The sequence below is a fragment of the Bidens hawaiensis genome, unplaced genomic scaffold, assembly GCF_021521415.1.
Source record: "Bidens hawaiensis isolate Kalapana, Puna unplaced genomic scaffold, B.hawaiensis_p1.1 tig00011081_1, whole genome shotgun sequence".
NCBI lineage: Eukaryota > Viridiplantae > Streptophyta > Magnoliopsida > Asterales > Asteraceae > Bidens > Bidens hawaiensis.
The window spans coordinates 1-20,396 of NW_027491856.1; the positions used below are offsets into that span (position 1 = coordinate 1).

At 32.7% G+C, this 20,396-nt stretch overlaps 1 protein-coding gene across 1 annotated transcript; it reads left to right on the forward strand.

Annotated features, from left to right (window-relative positions):
- The first annotated feature begins 13,130 nt into the window (after positions 1–13,130).
- Positions 13,131–19,586, forward strand: LOC143537143 (ABC transporter F family member 1-like). The gene is made up of 5 exons (XM_077030974.1): positions 13,131–13,361; positions 14,428–14,501; positions 14,576–14,786; positions 14,889–15,123; positions 19,432–19,586. Exons 1-5 carry the CDS (start codon positions 13,131–13,133, stop codon positions 19,584–19,586), a joined length of 906 nt encoding a protein of 301 aa, XP_076887089.1.
- Positions 19,587–20,396: the final 810 nt, after the last annotated feature.

Below are 20,396 nucleotides of genomic sequence, written 5' to 3' on the forward strand. Positions count from 1 at the left end.
TAAGCAGGGCTTCGTGCATACCGGGGATCTTGGATATTTTGATGACGAGGGTCAAATTTTTGTTGTTGATCGAATCAAAGAACTCATTAAGTACAAAGGTTTTCAGGTAAAACATGCTATGTTCATGCAGATAAAGATTCTATTTTTGTTCATGCAGATAAATAAATCATTTTTCTTTCAATGTAGATATTATTGTTGTAGCAGTATAGTTTTTTTAATCAGATTTAACACAACAATAACCTATCGAATTTCAAAATGAAAAAAAAAAAAAAAAGATTAAAACAGTTCTTAATGTTTACTCTATGCTCATAATTTTCAGGTTGCACCAGCAGAGCTTGAAGCACTTTTGCTTTCACATTCTGAAATATTGGATGCTGCAGTAATCCCGTAAGCCATAATAATATAATCTTTTTCAAACTTGCTACCCAATTATTTGCACAAACCCGAACACGACATGAACCCAAAAATCGAGTTGGACACATGAACCCAAACACAACATGCATATTCGCCGGTTGACATGAATACGACCCGTTTAACTTGATTCTTTTATGTACATATCAGTACTCTATAATACCACAGAGAAATATGAACGTATACGAAACAAATTCGTTTAGATTATAAAAGTTAAGGTCAATTTCTGTTTAAATTTTCAAAACTTTGGCAGAGAATACTCAACCAAGTTATGACATAAAACACATTATATTTTTTTTCTTTTAAATAAATAGGTTAAATGGGTCAACTCGCGAACTCGCCAAGACAACCAGAATCCAACTCGTTTAGCTAAATGGGTTCGCAGGTTTGACCTGAATCTAACTCAAAACCGGGAATATTGTGTCCTGTCATAAATTCACTCCCCGAAATTTTACTGTTTAAATCCAGTTCATAATCATTAAAACCGCATTAATCTTTCTACTAGGTACCCTGATGCTGAAGCTTGCGAGGTCCCGATTGCATTTGTGGTCCAATCTCCAAACAGTTCGCTGACCGAAGAAGATGTCATGAAATTTATTTCTGAGCAGGTAAATATCGCATTACTATATAATTACTTTGCACAAATTTCATTTCTGAATTCTGATTGGAAATTAAACGTTGCATTGCAGGTTGCACCTTTTAAAAGATTAAAGCGAGTGACGTTTGTGAACAGCGTTCCAAAGTCCGCTTCAGGGAAACTTCTCAGACGTGAACTTATCGCAAAGGTCCGCTCAAAAATGTAACACTTTTATGTATGGTTAGTTTGATTAATATTTGTGGTTCTTTAGCAGTTCATGTATAATGAATTAATGTGTCAAGAAAACTGAATTAATTTAAGAGTTTCATGATCTTGTTTTCATTTTGCTATAAGTTGTCTTGTCTCCCATGGATGTTTTTTTAACTATGGTTTCGAAAATGAGAAACCTAACCTGTAAAGTTAGTTTGAACCGTTTTATATTTTAAAAATCGTTAGTTTGTATTAAAAAGTTACTAATGATGTTCGGTTCGCATGGTTAGTTACAACCTCCAAACCATCGTTTGAACTGTTAAACTGTCAAACTGTAAAAATTGAAATGTTGATCGAACCTGAAACGCTGATGGTACCGTTAAGTCGGCAAATCCAAAATATGGCTGAACAGGTAACCCGCAAAAGGGGTGATTTGATTTTGATGATTTGAGAGGACCCATGATTCATGCATATTAACCAACATGTTTTTGTTTCTAGTTCTTAACGCCATCACCCCATGTGCAAATATTATTAACCATGTACCACAAATACGCACATGACTTGATACAAAATTCAATAAAATTTAACGCGTGCTTTGATTTGATTCATTTCTATCATTTATGTCGTATTTCAATACAGAAGATTACACTTTAAAATTCACCTATATATATCATCATCGTACTCAGTATATCCCACCAATAGCAAAGCTATGGTAGGGTCTGAGGAGGGTAAGATGTAGACAGCCTTTTCTCTACCTCGTAGGAATAGAGAGTCTGCTTTCGGTGAGACCCTCGGCTCGAATATATATATATATATATATATATATATATATATATATATATATATAATATATAGGGGAAGGTTAACGTACAATAATCGGTTATCGTACATTAGGTACGCGAGCTTTTTGAACGTCGATTTCAATTTCATGCGGTGGCATAATTGTAAATAACTTAAATTTAATTCTATGATCTAATTCATCAATTGATTCATTGAACGTCCATCCATATCAATATAATTCAACCGTCAATCAGTATTAAACTAATTTGCAGATCGATATCAAACTAATTGAGTTAATTATCTAACCCTAAAAATTTTCGTTACCTGCAAATAAAACAGAACGTTTTATCAAAACGTATAAGAAGAATCACAATTTAAGGCAGAGTTTCGACCTAGAATCACAAATAAAATGTATAAACCTAGAATGTATTAATAGAACGTTTAAAGGTTTAAAACGTATAAGGAAGAATCATATGAAAAAAAACATTCTAAAAACCTTAAAAGGTTTAAAACGTAACTAAAAATAAGAACTAAAAATCATTTATACATTCTAGGTTGAAAAAGTAACTAAAAATCATTTATACGTTCTTTTATCATTGAAATTCCTTTAGAACGTGTAAAGGTTTAAAACGTATTAACAGAACGTTTAAAGGTTTAAAGCTAATACGTTATGTTAATATGCTTTAAACCTTTAAACGTTCAGCTAAAACGTTTTTAGCTTTAAACGTTCAATGTCAAAAACCCATCATTCAGAACTCAAAATTGATCGATTGAAGCTTCAAATTGATGATTAAGTGAATCGATTTCAAAGATTAACCGATCAATTGGCTTCAATTTCAATTCAACTAAACAAACATGTGACGAGTTTTGCGTTTTTCCGATGAGTTTGTTGTTGACGACGATGATGGTGACGAAGAGTGTTGATGGCGCCGGCGAGCGGAGGTGAAGAAGGTGTACTGATGTCGGCGACTGGTGGTAGAGACGGAATGAGGGAGATGGACGAGCATATGAGTGTAATTGTGATTTTGGGTTTTGAAAATCTAACGGTTGGAAGTGTCGCGTACGTAATGTACGATAAAGGATTATTGTATTTTATCCTTTATATATATATATATATGAGTTATAGTTATAGATGTGTACAAGTTACATACTCGACCTTCATAAGCATGATTTGGATATATGTGGTTCCAAAACCAAAGTTAAATCCAACTCGATTTCAAATGTTTATATCGTATAAACATCTTTTGATAATCTAAAACAAGTTTAGCCTCCATGTGATATTTTCACAAAATTTCAACCCGTTTAATCCGTGCTATTTAAAAAAATAAAATAAAGGTCGCATCTTTTACTAAAAAAGGTCATGCATGTTTTTATTAGGTAGCAGTCCAAATTCAAATCCAATTTTAATGGCTGAAATTCACTTGTAGGGGATTAGTTCACGTAAGGTTAACTTATATAATCAACACCACTAATTTGATAATTTGGTCATTTTGAACCATCCATTTTCAAGTTCCACACTTGGGATTATCCTTCAGATAACTTAATTGATAATTTTGATTGTTTATAGATCATAAACTAAAGCTTATAACTCAGTATTCCATTAAAAAATCTTTATTTGGTCAATGTAGTTAAAATCTTTCAGAGATACAAGAATGCATCACATAGTTATTATGTGTATAACAACTTAACGTATCTAATAATGTTTTAATCGATGTGTAATGTGATTCTAAGCTAACGATACTATAGTTAAGATTATTTTCTAGAAATTACTATAAGAACACCAACTCAATCTAATTACCAAACAATGCCCATGGTCTATTGATATGAATATATGATGTTTGCTCGTCCCAAGAAATACTGTGAGCTCAAGTCCTTACCGGTTCAAGATTAGGTGAGTTCTGGACAAAAAAAAAAAAAATTTCGTAGTGACATGAATATAGGGATGAGGCTAACTTACCATATTGAATTATTGAGCAATCCTCACTCCTAGTGTCCTAAGCAGTTAATGCGGTAAAATATCGGATATCGGCCGAGGACCGATATTTGAGATATCGGTTATCGCGGTAAGATATCGGTAATTTTAATATCATGCAGATTATATATATATATATGTATATATATATAGCACTTTAAGACTAACAATTCAGTATATTCTCCTCCTATTAACAAATTAACCTTTTGCAACACTAACAACTGTAACAATTAGGAACTGATTAATACTCGAAACACCAACATTAAACACTAAAAGTTGAAAATTAAGGCTTAAAATGTTGATTCGGGAATATCGGTGAAATATCGGTCAATATTGGTCAATATCGCTGATATTATCGGTACCGATATTCTGACCGATATTTCACATGAGGACCGATAATCGAGATATCACTGAGATTGACTGCACAGCTAGTGTCATGATTATAGGCATAGCTTACCAATTACCATATTGAGAAATTCTTACTTCTTATATTCCGGATAATGGAGGTAATAGAATGAATAAGAGAATATAATTGATAACAGAATGAAGCATATTCCATTATCCTATTTGGTTATTCTGTGAAAATCGAATGAATAATACCTTGTATTGTTTGGTAGATAATAAAAGATGAAAGAACGAAATTAAGTTATTAAAAATAACAAAAATACCATTTCCTCATGATAAAGAAAATTTACAATCTTTTGTAACTAAACACTAAATACCAATCTATGGTACAATAATGAACCATTTAAAGAACTTAAGTTATTACGTGATCGTGAAATCCCATCTTTCGTGCAATCGCAACTCCACCTTCAGCTTTCTCTGTATCACCGCCCTCTTCATTTGCATAATTAACATCTTCGCCCCAATCTTTCATCTTCATTGGTTGATGATGAATATGATTTGGATCCATATCGTTGGCAACGATAACCAGATCACCCACATTTGTTACAAACACATAGGTAATGCCGTTTATCATATATTTCATTCACTAATAAGGTATTTTGCTTATGACATGATAAGAATTGATTTTGTACACATGATTGTTTGTAAGTAACATTTTCATCATATTTATCATATAAAAATGATGCCCATATAGTAACTATCCATATTTTATTCTCATGAAAAAGATAAAAAAGAAATTGTATGTTAATTCCTTCTTAAATTATCATCTCTGTTACATTTAGAACTCACACATACCCTTTTTTCCACATTCGTACGAAAAAAAAAAACATATTTATTTAAAAAGTTTTAACTATAATTATGCATAATAAATGTTTTATAGTGTAACGGTGCCGTTGTATTGTTTAATTAGGCCATGTGGTATACTTTAACCCCTCTTAATCCTACATAAGCATCATATCACTCATTATTCTCTTTTTCACTTCATCTCACTCAAAGTAGATGGTTTAATCCTTTTAACTCCATCTCACCCCTATTAATTGTTAATTTAATATATTGTTATTTGCCTTTTAACCCGTGAAAAGCATAATCATGACCAATTTTTAACAAATTTAACACAAGTGGGGAATGGTTTAATCCATCTTTAAAGTGTTATGTCATCTTAATTTATGTTGGGGGTTAGAGTATACCCCATGACCTTAGTTGCACCGCTTCAAATCCATTTATTATTTGATAACCAACTTTTTTTATATATTTGATAATCAATTGTGTAATCGTCGCAATGTTTCTTAACCGTTGCATCTTTTTAACTCGGTGTAAGCAATACTATAAATAGAGGCCTTTCGTTTACATACACAAGATTTTTATCCCTGCAACCATCTTCTCCATGGGGAGTACTAATGTCGGTGGTGATTTCCGTTAACTCTCACATCAGAATATTTCCGTTACTTGGTTTTACCGTCTGTTCAATATCTACAATACTCGTCCATTCAATTGGTATTCCATTTCTATAATAGTAAGGATCAACATATAACTGCTCAAAGTATCTGCACAACACCAAAAATATAATTGATTTATTGCTCTAGAACAAACATTTGCACTCAGAACTTAACTTTTTGTTTCCCTTTATTACATTAAGAAAACAAACGATACCGACTAAATTTCTGTACAATGCACATGCTAATTTTTGATATAGGAATTCCTTAATCAATATCTATATTATCTATATCTATATTACATTATAATACATATAGGCAACCTATCTCTCACATTCTCTCCCACAAGACACCGTTAAATTTAATGTTGGAATGAATGCTCCGGCTTGGGCTCCGACGGTAGTTTGGTTTTGGGTGACTTCATTCATTGCTCCGGCTACCTTCAATTCCATTCATTGCTTTGTCGTTACCATATTCATTGCTTGAGTTTGATTTTAACCATTGAATGTGTTATGACCTTTCATTTGATATTCTTTAATTGAATGTTTTACTCTTTTCATCTACCCACTATTGAATCTCAGGCCCGTTTCAATTAAATCCTACTTTAAGACTTCATCTTCAGTTCCCAATCACATCTACGAATTCTAGGGTTTGCGTTGTTTTAAGGTTTGAGGACATGGATCTTCGTTACGGGTATTTCTTCGTGTTTTGCTTCTTTTCAACTGATTTGGATTTCTGACGATTTCAGTTGTGCTTGACCTAATACCTATCGACATGTTCCTTTAAAATCCCCAAAAGAAGCGGCTCAATCTCCAATTTCAAATCTTCAATTTTGGCAATCAGCAAATCAATTGGTAATTATGTGAATCTCTGTTTTCATTGTTATATTTGTATATATTAGCTTGAAATTGATCTAATTGTTCTATTTGGTATGTCAGACGTTATACTTTTTGAGGAAGATTCATAATGTAGACTGGGCTAATCCTGTGTTTCCTATAAGTATTGAAGATGCCTCCAGAAGTGAAGCTGGAATTGAGAGGGCTTTATCAGGAATTCCAACTTATATAAAAAGTTATTTTAGCAACTTTACATTGTTTCGTATCTACTGCAACTTATGCATTCTTGTATATTATTGTTATCATTCTTTTTTCAATCATGCAGGCTGGAGAGCAACTTGTTTGAGTTAATAAGGGCGCGTTTACACTATCGGGTTTTTGGATGTGCGAATAGCTGCAAATCAAGGAATTATTCATCTCGAGTCCTATGTGGCAATTGTATGAAATCATGTTTTTATGTTTGGTTAGTATTGTGGTCTTAACTCTTACTTTTGACTAACTGGAGCATGATGTTATTTTGTGTAGTTTCAGCAGTTTTTAGTGAATGATGGCTTTTTCAACATTTTCATATGAACGCATTTTAAAAAGCTTGAAGAACCTACCATGACAAAATCATCAAAGGATTCTCGGTTTGCAAATCAAGTAAGCAAAAAGTTGCTATTTGATTTTATATAATTATTAATCTTTATATGAAATGAAGGATTCTCAAAATAGATAGTTTTACTAGCGAATTTGAATTACCATGCCCTACCTTTATAAGTTTAATATATTTTATGCTTTGTTTTTGACCTACGTTGTATGTTACTCTGCATATTTGTTATTTTTTTTCCATAACAGTATTAAGTTCTCTTTTTAAGCATGAAAATGAACATGGTGCAATTGATAATTTAGAAGATGACGTTGAGAACGAATTTTATTTGCAACCTTGGTTTTATGTACTTTTTTTTGGTCTACTTCAGGTATATCTTTTATTGTTCTTTGCACTCAGATGCATCGATTCAGGTCAAATTTAATATCAAATGTGTTAAAGTAGAATAGCTAAAAGGGGTTATTTTATTGAAAAATTTGTTGAAGGTGAACTGGTGAAGGCTCCACACACCATATACTTTTCTTATATTTGAATTCATGCATACGGTGGAAAGACATGATCAAGCTTGGTCTCATTCTCAAGCATTCCTAGTGTTGAGTCACTTTGAGTTCGGACTCACTTGGCGTAAATCATTCTCAAGCACTCCCAGTGTTGAGTCACTTTGAGTTCGGACTCACTTGGCGTAAATATGAAACCAACTATTGTTTTAGGCTCACTAATACGATCTGGCTATTGAGACGAACGAATCATAACATGAGCCGACCCGTAACGTGTGACATTCGTCAATTTCGGGTCTTGTTTGTATTCGTTTTTGTATTTGTTTATTATGTAAACCGACCCGATTTGTAAACCGAAGCTTATGTTATAATCAAAATGATGGATTTATGTTACAATATTGTTTCACACTTGTTGGGTCTTGAAAACATCTTATTTTTATTTTTATTTTTATTTATTTATTTATTTATTATTTATTTTTGTTGTTTTGTGTTTTTGTCTTGATCCATTTTGCATGAAAACTCTTGTGTCTCTCACACCCATATTTGACCACCAACATTACCCTATATATACACCACCTTTCCTCTTCATTTTCCCTTGCTACAACTCCAAAAAAAAAAAACTTTCTCAAACATCAAAGATTCAAAGTTATCTTCTTAAGTGTTCTTGAAGGTTTTAGTCTTTCATCTTAATTAGTTTATGTAGCCTTATTAATACTTGTTTATGGTTGTGCAACATATATATAATATACACCCCTTGTTTACCTTTGGTAGTTACTTCTCCGATTCCGGTCGCTGAGGTTTCGGACCTCATAAGGCAAGGCTTCATGGAGGACTTCGTGTCCTTGATATATATACATCTATATAACTTGTTCATACATATTAATCTTGCTTATTTTAGTTTGTTGGTCATGTTTACAAGTTCCATGGTTATGGGTTTTTAAGAGTCTATGCTTCGGTTTAACCGTAAACCGAACTTTGTTACTAGTTTTGTTAAATAATTGTTTAAACCTACTTATTGTTAGATCTAAGTTTCTAAAATCATTTTTACAAATTCTATGGTTATGGGTTTGTAGAATCTTACCTCGGTCTTAACCCGAAATACGATCCGAACCGAAAACCGAACTTTTGTTTAAAGACTTTATTGCTAACTTTTGGTTGTAAAACTTAAAGTATTTTTATTTGTACATTATTATACAAGTTCTTTAGTGTTTGGACATGTGGAAACCATTTATGAACTTGTTGTGAGATGGAAACCGAACCAAACTGATTCTTACTCGCTTAAGACACACAAGTTTTTTTTTTTTTAGCCATCAAGACTTGTATATTTTTTTAAAAATAGTTACAAATTGATTTTTAAATATTTTCTTAAGTACTTGGAAATGTTGGATCCAACTTGATCTCATAACAAAGTTTGGACCGACAAAACCGAACACTCGCTTAATGTGCGTTGTTAGTTCTAAAACAATGGAACTACATACTTGGTTAAGTCTTATTAAATTTTATTAAGTTATCGCATAACATTCAATATTTTGGAAAGTTGACTTTGGGTTTGACCAATTATCAAGACCCGAACCGACAACCCGAACACTCGATAAAAAAAAACCGTTTAGTATCTTTATTCCAAAGGGATTTGCATTCTTGCATTTTACCCACTTTATTACCTAACATAGGTTGAGTAAATATTAAGGTTAGATACTTTAACCCGGTTTCGAGCAAACTTACATTTTTAAAGGGTTATTATTATAAATTCTTAAATAGTTACATTTTAAGCCTTGAACTTTAATTATTTACATTTCTCAACATTTATTTTGTTTAAAGACCTTCAAGACAACCTTTCTAAATTCAAGATTTCTTTTCTTTTTAGGCATTGTGCGTTAAACTCGTCGTTCCGATAAATCTCCAAATTATCATCTTTCAAGTTTACTACTTGAAGGTGAGTACTTCATACCCCATTTTCCATCTTTTATTTTGGGGGTGACATTTCATACTTGTTCAACAAAATACTTTATATTTGAATCTTAAACCACAAACGTAGTTGTATACTTTACCTAAATAATTGCTCGATTTGGTGTTCTATGCTTATATGCCTATGTGTTTATCGCTTTTGGTTGGTGGAACTATAAAATCCTAGACTATTTGGCATCCCCTTTTAGCAAGGTGTCGTTAACGTAATGCAATTAACGATAACTATAAAATCCTAGACTATTTGGCATCCCCTTATAGCTAGGTGTCGCTAATGTTTTTAGCAATATCTATTTATCCAAATTACCATTTTTATTTATCGTTTTGTATGCAAGTTTTGTGGCTATCTTTATTATATACTAATATGATTAAACTTATGAATTGCTCACCAACCTTTGTGTTGACAAACTTTATTTTATGAAATGTTGCAAGTTTGCATCTTGGTTGATTTATGATTGTGAAGAAAACGACATCAAAGACCTTAGGATATTAGTAAAAATGAACAATATCAAATTTGCCATATTTTGTGATATCTTGTTTATGGTTATTTTATGAATAATTGTTATGTGACATTTTCGATGTTGTGAAATGAAATGAGTTTATTAAATACTGTCACTTTAATTAGTATCATGTGCTTATGGACAATCGTTACACCTCGGCATGTTCCGCCGCCTTTGGTCGGGTGTGACACAACGGGCCTATTTTGAAGACCCGTGCACCTTGTCGTTATTTGAAGTAACTTATTACTTGGTGCATGGTGCAAGATATTCTATTTCATTAAGGGATAAGTATTTCCTAATTGTTAGCTTTTGCATTTGTTTAGAACACGTACAAGTATTTCCTATATAACGTGTTTAGTTTTTTTATAATTAATAAGAATCGTTTATATATTGAAATCTCTCTTCTTCTATTTTATTTTCTTGGAGATTTATGGTTGTCTCGAATAAAGCGTATCAATTCCCGTTATTGTTATTGATACGAACGAACCACCGCATGAGCCGACCCGCAACGGGCTCATTTCGAATCGGCTCATGCGATGATTCGTTCGCATCAATAACCGGATCGTATCACTCATTTTGCTAGGAGAACGAGTTGTGTGTGAAGTATTGTTTGGGGGATATGTTCATTCGCTACTTTTACTCTCAGGCAGAGCTACTACTTAGTATTGAACTTAATGTGACGCACTAAAGGCCAATTTACAGCAGAACATGTTATCAGAACATGTTTCAGTGTGAAAAGGTTTCTCAAAACTCATTTGCATTACAAAAATATGAAAAATAATTTCCTTTAGGTCTTCCAAAACTTAATTTTGTGAAGGTAAATATTCAAAAATTTTCAATGTCGATTTACTACTTTTAATATATGAGAATCTATTTTGTTGTTTTTTTTAATATTAAAGTGATTAATCTTTAGAACATGATTTGTTTCATGAGGATATTGACAATTTGGCATACAATAACCAACAAAATTTGCTTTATAATACCTTAAACAGGGTTAATCAACAAGTTTTTTTTAAACAAATGAATAGAGACATTTTTATAAATATTTAAACATGATTTGTTTAATTAAGTCTCATGATGGACCAAATCGACTCTTTGGAAAGAAGTAAATCATGAATTTCAACAATTAAATTGTTTGCATAAAACTCATTCAATACCAGTAAGATTTCTGAGATGTCAAGACATGAAGCCATAAAAGCCTTGGATCAGGTAGCATTTTTATCATAAATTTTGGCTTACAAACCTTCATTTTAATATAATTATCAGACGTGGAGGTTCATATAATAAATATACATGCTAGATTATATGTTTGTGTCCGTGTTTGTGTTACGGTAATTTGTGTTTATTTAATCTAACTTTATTCAATATATAAACTAAATAATTTGTGTTTTCATGATCTTACTTGGAGTGATACACAATTTAATTAACAAAACTTAACAAGAAACAAAGCATTAAGCGGTTAGCTGTGTTATTGTTTGAAGATAATGTAACAATTGTACTGCATTTTTTCTATATATACATGTTTCTCGTTATGGTATTATTTTTAACTGGTTTTTTTAGAAATAAGGCCTTTATTGTTTTAACTAAAGAAACCATTTGGGTAAGAAAAGTTTTGATGATAGCTTTCTTATCAAAAGGGCACAAAACACGCATCTAGGTGAATGAGGTGAGGTGTGGCCTAGGCGTTTAGAAGGACCCTATCTTATTAAATTGTGACCAAGGTTTTGCATGAACCCACTACACTATAAGTATGTTTTAAAACCGGTCGTACTGGTCGGTTGAATAGGATATACCGGATTCCAAACATGCCTCCGGTATTGTTATAGCTTGATTATATTAATATTAATAATTTATTCATTTAAATGGCCCAAGAGTCTAACCAAGCCCGATCAAATGCCCATCTCGACCCTCCACGATGTGCTAAACAGTTACTGATTGAATCTTTGTTGCATCGCCTCCGCACTGCAAAGCAAACTCATACCTATTGTATTCCCATTGGGTCCCCGCCGCAACGCGTGGACACACCTACTAGCATTTGTTGAAACATTTTGTTGCTTAATTTTTGATCAATTAATGGGACTTTTAGTAAATTATTAACGAATATGTTTGCAAGTCCTTGCATTAAAGAAATTTTCAATACAAATTTATAATACAAATGAATGCATTTTATTTATAACTTTGTTAGAGATTATGATTTATTTGTTTTACATCAAACTTTTTTATGCTAATGTTATTTGCATAAAATACACCGTCGCAACGCACCGATAACAATACTAGTTTATACATACATTTATAATAACATATGTCACACAAAAAGTATAATTGTCACCCGACATATAAAACCACCCGGTAGATACCTCATTCTCATTCTAGACCCTTGCGAAAAAATCTTCATAACTTTCCAAATAATTCTACATAATCCCAACAAAGAACTTTACATCCTTCTAACCACCCTTAAAACCACTAATATAATGCCACAATAATAATACTATTAAAATGTAAACCCACACCTAACTTAACTGATTAAAGTCTTAAACTTATTATATAAAGTAAAGCCGATCATTTCCCAATTTGATCATATTTAACCATTTCCGGTGACCGGTACGACGCCAAATCTTAAAAGTCACACATACTTGGAAAAATCCGGTTTGGATACGTCGGCTGGAGTTAGAATTAGAAAGTAAAGTAAAAACACGACACGTGTAGCCACTCACCCACTATAAAATATCGTAAACCGGTGTTTCTCATTTAAACTCAAACAAACCCTCATTCATCCCGTCGTCTTCACACCGACTTAACTTGCTTTCCATCCAAATCAAACCCTAGATCTTCAAATTCCCGATCTGATCAAATTTCACCTTTCCACGGTTTCCGATTCACTGATTATCCAAATTTTTATGTTTCTAGGGTTTCCGATTGATTGTATTGAAACTGTGTGTTTTGTTGTTGGTGTTTCAGATGGTGTCCGACGCGAGTAAGAAGAAGGCACTTCAGAAGAAGGCTGCCGCTGCTGCAAAACGAGGAGGTAAGGCAGCGGCCGCCGCTACGGCGGCTAAGGCGGCGGCGATTGGGACGATGAACGGTAGCTCGAGTTCTGATAACTTGTCGAACGGGATGGGGAGTCTGACGATTTCTGATCGTACGTGTACTGGTGTGCTTTGTTCTCATCCACTGTCTAGGGATATAAGGGTAAGTATTGATTTGATTTTATTTTATTTTATTTTTGTTAAATTTGAGGGTTTTTGTTTCTGATTTGAATTGATTGCAATTTTTTATGATTTTACAAAGTTGTATGTAAAAAACGAGTGCCTTGATGTGGTTGTTAATGTTACAAGTGTGTAATATATATCATAGTTAAAATAGTTAAAAACAGTTATAATTGTAGGTAAACCAGTATGTACATGTGTTTGTGGTTCTGGTGTACGACTATTTGAGTGAGTTAAAAGTAGTAAGTATGTACATGTTTATATGTAGAAAACAAATATCATGATGTGGTTCTTAATATTGGGTTGAATATAATATAGGAATTAGGGCCAGTTAAATTTGGGCGTTTTTATTTTGTGTGATTGACAACATTTAGGGTTAAAGATTGTAAAAAGTTATACGTGGAAAACGAATATAATGATGTCGTTGTTAATGCTCGGTTGAATACTATGGGAATCAGGACCTTTTAAAACAGGTTACATGACTGTCATTTTTTGATAGTTAAAACAGTTAAAACTGTGGTTAAAACAGTATGTACACATGTTTATGTGGTTCTGGTGTACGGCTCTTTTGATTGTGCCTGCGCGACATGTACATGCGTTTATATGGTTTTGGTGTTTGGTGCGTGTGAGGTAAAATTGTTAAAAACAGTTTGTACATGTGTTTTTATGCTTCTGATGTATGACCTTTTGTGTGTGCTGGCGTGTGTATGGGGATGTTCAGACTTCGGGTAAGAATAGAAGAAGTAAATATTTTTTTTAAATGTCGAGATTTTATTTTATGAGTTGAGTTGTTGTATATACTTATTTTGATTGCTGAGTAAAAGACACAGCACCTAGGTTTAAGGATTCAACAAGTGGAAACTAAATTGTTTTTTGCAATCTCTAACGGTTGTACCTCATCATATGTAGGAAGAATGTCTGTTTCATTTGACTATTTCATATATACATCTATCTTATGCTACTATGGAGTTTATCGGACCCTATTTAAGTTATCACTTTTATTATCATAACTGTGTAATTGTAACCTTGTTTTAAAATTGATATTGCAGATAGAATCTTTATCACTTACTTTCCATGGGCATGATCTTCTTGTTGATACAGAGCTAGAGCTTAATTACGGAAGGTATTATCTTTTCTATTTCTTGATTCGTTTTGATGATTTTGTATAAGTTATATAATTATGTTTTTATTTTCTAGACGTTATGGTTTGCTTGGGTTAAACGGTTGCGGGAAATCAACTCTTCTTACCTCAATTGGAATGCGAGAACTCCCGATCCCTGAACACATGGATATATTCCATCTTACTCGAGAGATTGAAGCTTCTGACATGTCATCACTTGAAGCTGTTATGAATTGTGATGAAGAAAGGCTGAAATTGGAAGCAGAAGCCGAACGCTTAGCTGGCCAGGTTCTTACACGATTAATATATATATATATATATATATATATATATATATATATATATATATTAATTTGGTATGTATTTAGCCTCATTTATATTTGGATTCAGGATGACGGTGGTGGTGAAGCACTTGAACGAGTTTATGAACGGTTGGATGCTATGGATGCATCCACCGCCGAGAAACGTGCCGCCGAGATTTTGAACGGGTTAGGGTTTAATAAAAAGATGCAAGAAAAGAAAACTCGGGATTTTTCTGGTGGTTGGAGGATGAGAATCGCCTTGGCTCGTGCTTTATTTATGAATCCGACTGTTTTGCTGCTAGATGAACCAACAAATCATCTTGGTGAGTTATTATTTTTTCTAAGATTTTTATAAATGTTAAAAAGATACAATCAGGTTCTAATTTTTTATGACGTGTGATTGTTATTATTCTATTAAGAATTAAAAAAAAATAAAGAAGATACAAGCATGTTCTGATTCTTATGATGTTGGATTGATAGTTTTTCAAGATATTAGAAGAATTCTAAAGATTCAATCATCCGATTTTTATAATTTTTGAGTGTTATTATTTTCTCAAATTTTTAAAAAATCAAAAAGATACAATCAAGTTCTGATTTTTAAAGATATAAAAACGAATATAAATCAGTGAACGTATTGCCGTTATTAGGTTACCTAAGTGTGAATAAGTCTTATAAGCTTATTAACAAAATTGCTTCTAGGATCCTCTTGCTCAACATTCGCCTGCCTATTTTTTTAGCTTTGCAATTCCTTCTTTAATTTCTTTATATCACCTACACTCGGCATCCATTTTATCCCAAACTCTTTGGCTCGGTCAAAGTGATTGATTAACTGTTTATTCACCATGAACTCTGCTTTGCATCCCAACAATAAGTCATTCCCAAGTATGCTCATTGCTCACTGGCTAGAACCATCTTTAAAACCACACAAACATGTTTAAAAAGAGGCCCGAAACGAAATATAGACTAATGATTTGCTCTTGTTTTTTCTTTTACCCCGGTTCCTGTCTTTTTGTTTGTATTCCATTATTGTAAAGACTGACACTGATGCATACAAATGTTTAAAAGAAAACCCCCCAAATTATCATACCGTCCACCCGCAACAGTTGAACTAACCTGGAAACTCATAAACATGAGATATGGTCAAAACGGTTATATCAAGCAAATGAAGAAAATGAAAATATAACATTAAGACCTGTGTAGTGCCTTTGAAAACAACTTCATATATGTCACGAGTAATAATAATAATGAAGTCCTCTTGCTAAACTCAAATCAAGAACCACTTTGTTCACACATCTTGATTCTTGCATTGTCCAAAGCTTGGAATTTCTCTAAATCACTCAATGCTTGATTTGATGAATTGTTTTTCTGAAACTCACTTCCTTCTTTTTTAAATTCTAATGATAACTGCTAAGTTCTAACGATTATCGGTTCTCCACCATTTCAGTATTTAACCCCTTCTCTACAATCTAATAACAATAAGAGATGGAATAATAAGAGTCATAAATTTTAAATCAAATCACCAACCACTTTCTTTTTAATTTGCTCAAATGATTGCTTGTCTGGTTTGTCAATAGTAAAGCAAACAGTTGTAAATGTGTGAGATGGCACGCCACATATCTCCAACAACATTCCATCTAGTAACTTTCTGTTGTTCAACTTTATCTGCAAGCAAAAGTAGGGAATTCAATTTCAATAATTGAAGAAAATAAACATATCACATAAAGCATAATCCCACAAGAAGACTCTGAAGTGATCAACATTTGATGTTGTCAGTACCTTCAAAAGCCTTATGGCCTTGACCCAAAAAGCCTCTAGCTATTTGCCACTGAAAGAAATCGATGGACTCCTGATTTTTAATTTACCATAAAATATTTTTAAGAAATATGCAATCAGGATTAGAAAAATAACCTACTTGAATATGTTCATTTAGATGACTCAATAAATGCATTATTAATTACCGTCAGGCTCTATATGTGCCGGAAACATGAAATTTTCGCTGCTTGCTCCTCCACGTCTACAATTACATAACTATATAAAGCAAAATCACATTAAAACCACCTAATCAGCCACAAATCAAATAACAATTCGAGATAGTACAGACTAGACCTGCTTTGATTACATTCCACGCCACAGCAGAAGGAAGAGCGATTCCGTGGTCAGCAGTCGTAACCGTTTATATTTAAGAAATGAATTTGTGATAGGAATTGAGGAAGAAAGGGTGTTAAATAGGGAATAGAAACCCTAAACGTGGGTGTGGGAGTGGGAGAGAAGATACTGGGAAGGACGCCGGAGAAAAAGGAACTTGAACATAAAACCGCAAGCTATTTTTTTTTTTAAACTATTTACATTAAACCGCCATTGCCAGGGATAAAACCGCAAGCTATGTAACTGATAGTAACCTCTGCTTCTAGAAGAAATTACAGGACTTCAAACGTCCAGATTTCATCTCAGACCAATCTAATGGTTATAAGTCATTCAAAGTTAGTATAATTACCGGGAACAATATATTATATAATTCAACCCATTCATATTGCCACCTCTTTGTGAGCAACCAAATGCTAATAATTTTAATGATTAGTGTGGAAAGTTGTAGATGTTAAAGACACTTTTGGAACACATTAATTGATTATTTTGGTTGGATTTTAGTACGAAGACGTGTAGGTAGCAGCTTCACAAGAGGAGCATGCATGTTTTCCGTTAACATCCATTTCACATGTCATATATTGTGTGTGACGCTAAAGTACTATCTCATGTCTTAACATGTGAGCTAAGAAATCGTACCTTATATTCTTTATCATGTGTGTATACCCATGCATGCATGCATGCATACATATAGAGAGAGAGGTGAGTTAGTGTACAAAACAAAATTAGCGTGTGAAGGATAAGAAGCTACCAGAATGTGGCACGTGACATATGACCGAGGGTATATGTCTTCGCAATAATTATGCACAAACGTAAATGAGTAAAATCTATACTCTTTAATAAAAAGCCGCATGTTTTGCTAATGGCATCTTAATTTCTTTAGACATGAATTAAAATGAGTAAAATCTATACTCTCTAATGAAAAAGCCGCATGTTTTGCTAACTTTCACTCTTATATTAAATCTCATCATTTTTAATAAACTTATGATAATAATTATAATAACCTATAAAAAAAGACAGATAATAAAAAATTGTCAAGCCATGCATGTTTAATATTATTAAAATTTATGATTAAAATTTTTTTAATTTAATATTCACCTTTTTTTTAAATATTTAAAATTTGTAATTTATATAATAACAATTATGGAAGAATTGTGCAGTCAACTATTGTACTCTGGGGCTTTAGTGTATGTATCATGGTTTTCTCATTTTTCATTTAGCAAGTGTCTTTGCCTTTCATATGTGTCTGCTTTTCAAACAATCTTAATTGGTTTTCCTTCCCACAAAAACCCTAAATTGATCAGACACGCTCTCTCTTCTCTGTAGCGGACCTGAGCCTCGGTTAACAACCCCGTCTCAAATTTATGAAATTGGGTTGCGATGTTTGTTTTAGAGTTGCAATTTTTCAAGTGTATATTTTATGTGGTTTGCCTCTTATTTGTGTTGTCGGGTGAGAGTGTAAGTAGCAACCTATTCGGGGGTGGCTCGTTAGTTGCAGTCAGCTCTGGGTGTAATATTTGTGTGTTGTCGGTTCTGAATTTTCTATTATCGGGTTTGATTTTGTAAAGCCTAGCAACGGGATGATGTGACTGGTGAATTTGTACATTGATGTAGCCTTTTGTTTTTGAATCGAAGGCTTGCCTTTTCTGTCTCATAGTGCTTACATTTTTTTGCATAACTAGGGGTTTGGTTTTAGCAATTTTCTTTTGTCCATGTATTTCATCTCATTCTATCATATAGTTTGAGAATTCATTGATATTATTAGGGCTTCGTATATCTGTTATAGGATTACTAGTAGGGGAGGTGGAAGAATTCGGTTAAACAGTCTTCAGCTTTAGTACAGCTTCTGGTCACAGATGCTAAAGTTATCTTTTATGTTTATGTGATTGTTGTGTGTTATGTTTTTTTATGATCCTTATACTCTATGTTTTCTTCACTTGGACATTAAGTGATCTTTTACTCTTATAAGCATTGAGGCATCTTTTGATGTCAAAATATAAAAATATAAATCTAAAGTTGTGCAAGGACTTTATACGCACAAGGAGAGGGTGTTTTTTCAGCTTTTAGTTCCAATCAAGTTGACGAATTTGTGTGTTGACCCGTTTAGTTTTTATAATATTATTTAATAGTGTTATTTGACATGAAGTCTGAATAAAATTGTTATACAAGTTTAAGTTGCCTTTTAATTTAGAAACTTTTGTATAATAATCTTACACGCTTGTTTCACAAACATTGCTTTTATTATATTTTTTGATGAATGATGACCTTATACTTTTACTCAAGCATCCCTCTGTTTACACTTATACTAATGTCTTATTAACCATTAGATGATTACTAATTACTTTTTTATGATTTGATTTAAAAAGCATTGCAAGGTGATTTTAAGTGAAGTTTACAAATAATGTATGTTATTGAAATTGTTTTCGCATTATTTTTTACTTGCAGTTTGGTATACAAAGACTTTATTTTCTTTGTTGTTTGCAGTGCAGGTTCTTTAGCGGAAACTGTAACAACGTGTGAGGAGATGATAGAAGCATGCGGCCATATCGACCCGTATATAGTCCTAACCCAAATGCACTTCATAGTTGGTGTTATTGTGGGCTGTAAACAACGTTACGGAACCGAGCTCACAAGGAACTCATAAACGCATCAACGACAACCTTGGCACTGCCACCGGCTACACTAGCTGCGAAAACAAACCCTGCAAAAAGGTTAATTCATAACTAAATAGGTACGTTCACATACACATACTATGTAAATAAACACAACTTACTAAACCAGCAACTTTCTCTACAGAACTTGAAAGCAGCAGTAAAAGACAAAAGTCATGAAAGGACGGTGACAAACTAAGAAGTCCAAGAACAATTAAGTGTTTTGTAGCTAACACTAACAAACCTAACCTTTTCTATTTATGCTATAGTTTGGCTAGCAACCTTCAATGTATTGTAATCATATATGTGAGAAATGCATCTTTTGTAGCTGTAATTTGGCAACCTAATTGTTGCTCCAATCCATGCCTCATGTTCTTCATGCGTTTATTAACGTGTTAACCATGCCTGGAACTGCTGCAACACGCGGGGTACATTAACTAGTTATATCCTATTTTATAAAAAAAAAAAAAAAAAAAAAACGTTATTTAAAATATATACATTTCTTGAGATTTTAATTTAAAGTTTGAAATTTATTAAGGTTGTATGTTCTTCAAATTTTGTTATAATCCTATAAAAACTAGAATAGAGCTCGTATGATACAAGTGTAGTTAAAAAAATACAACAAAATGGTTAAATTTAATAATATACATAATAGCATACCTTATGGATTCATAAGATATAAATATTAATAAACAAAATTTTACAATTCATAAATCTCTTAAAACCTCTTTAAATACAGTATTCGACAGTGACCCGCGCGATTAGGAGAAATGCTAACATCATTATATTTAAAAATATTTAAA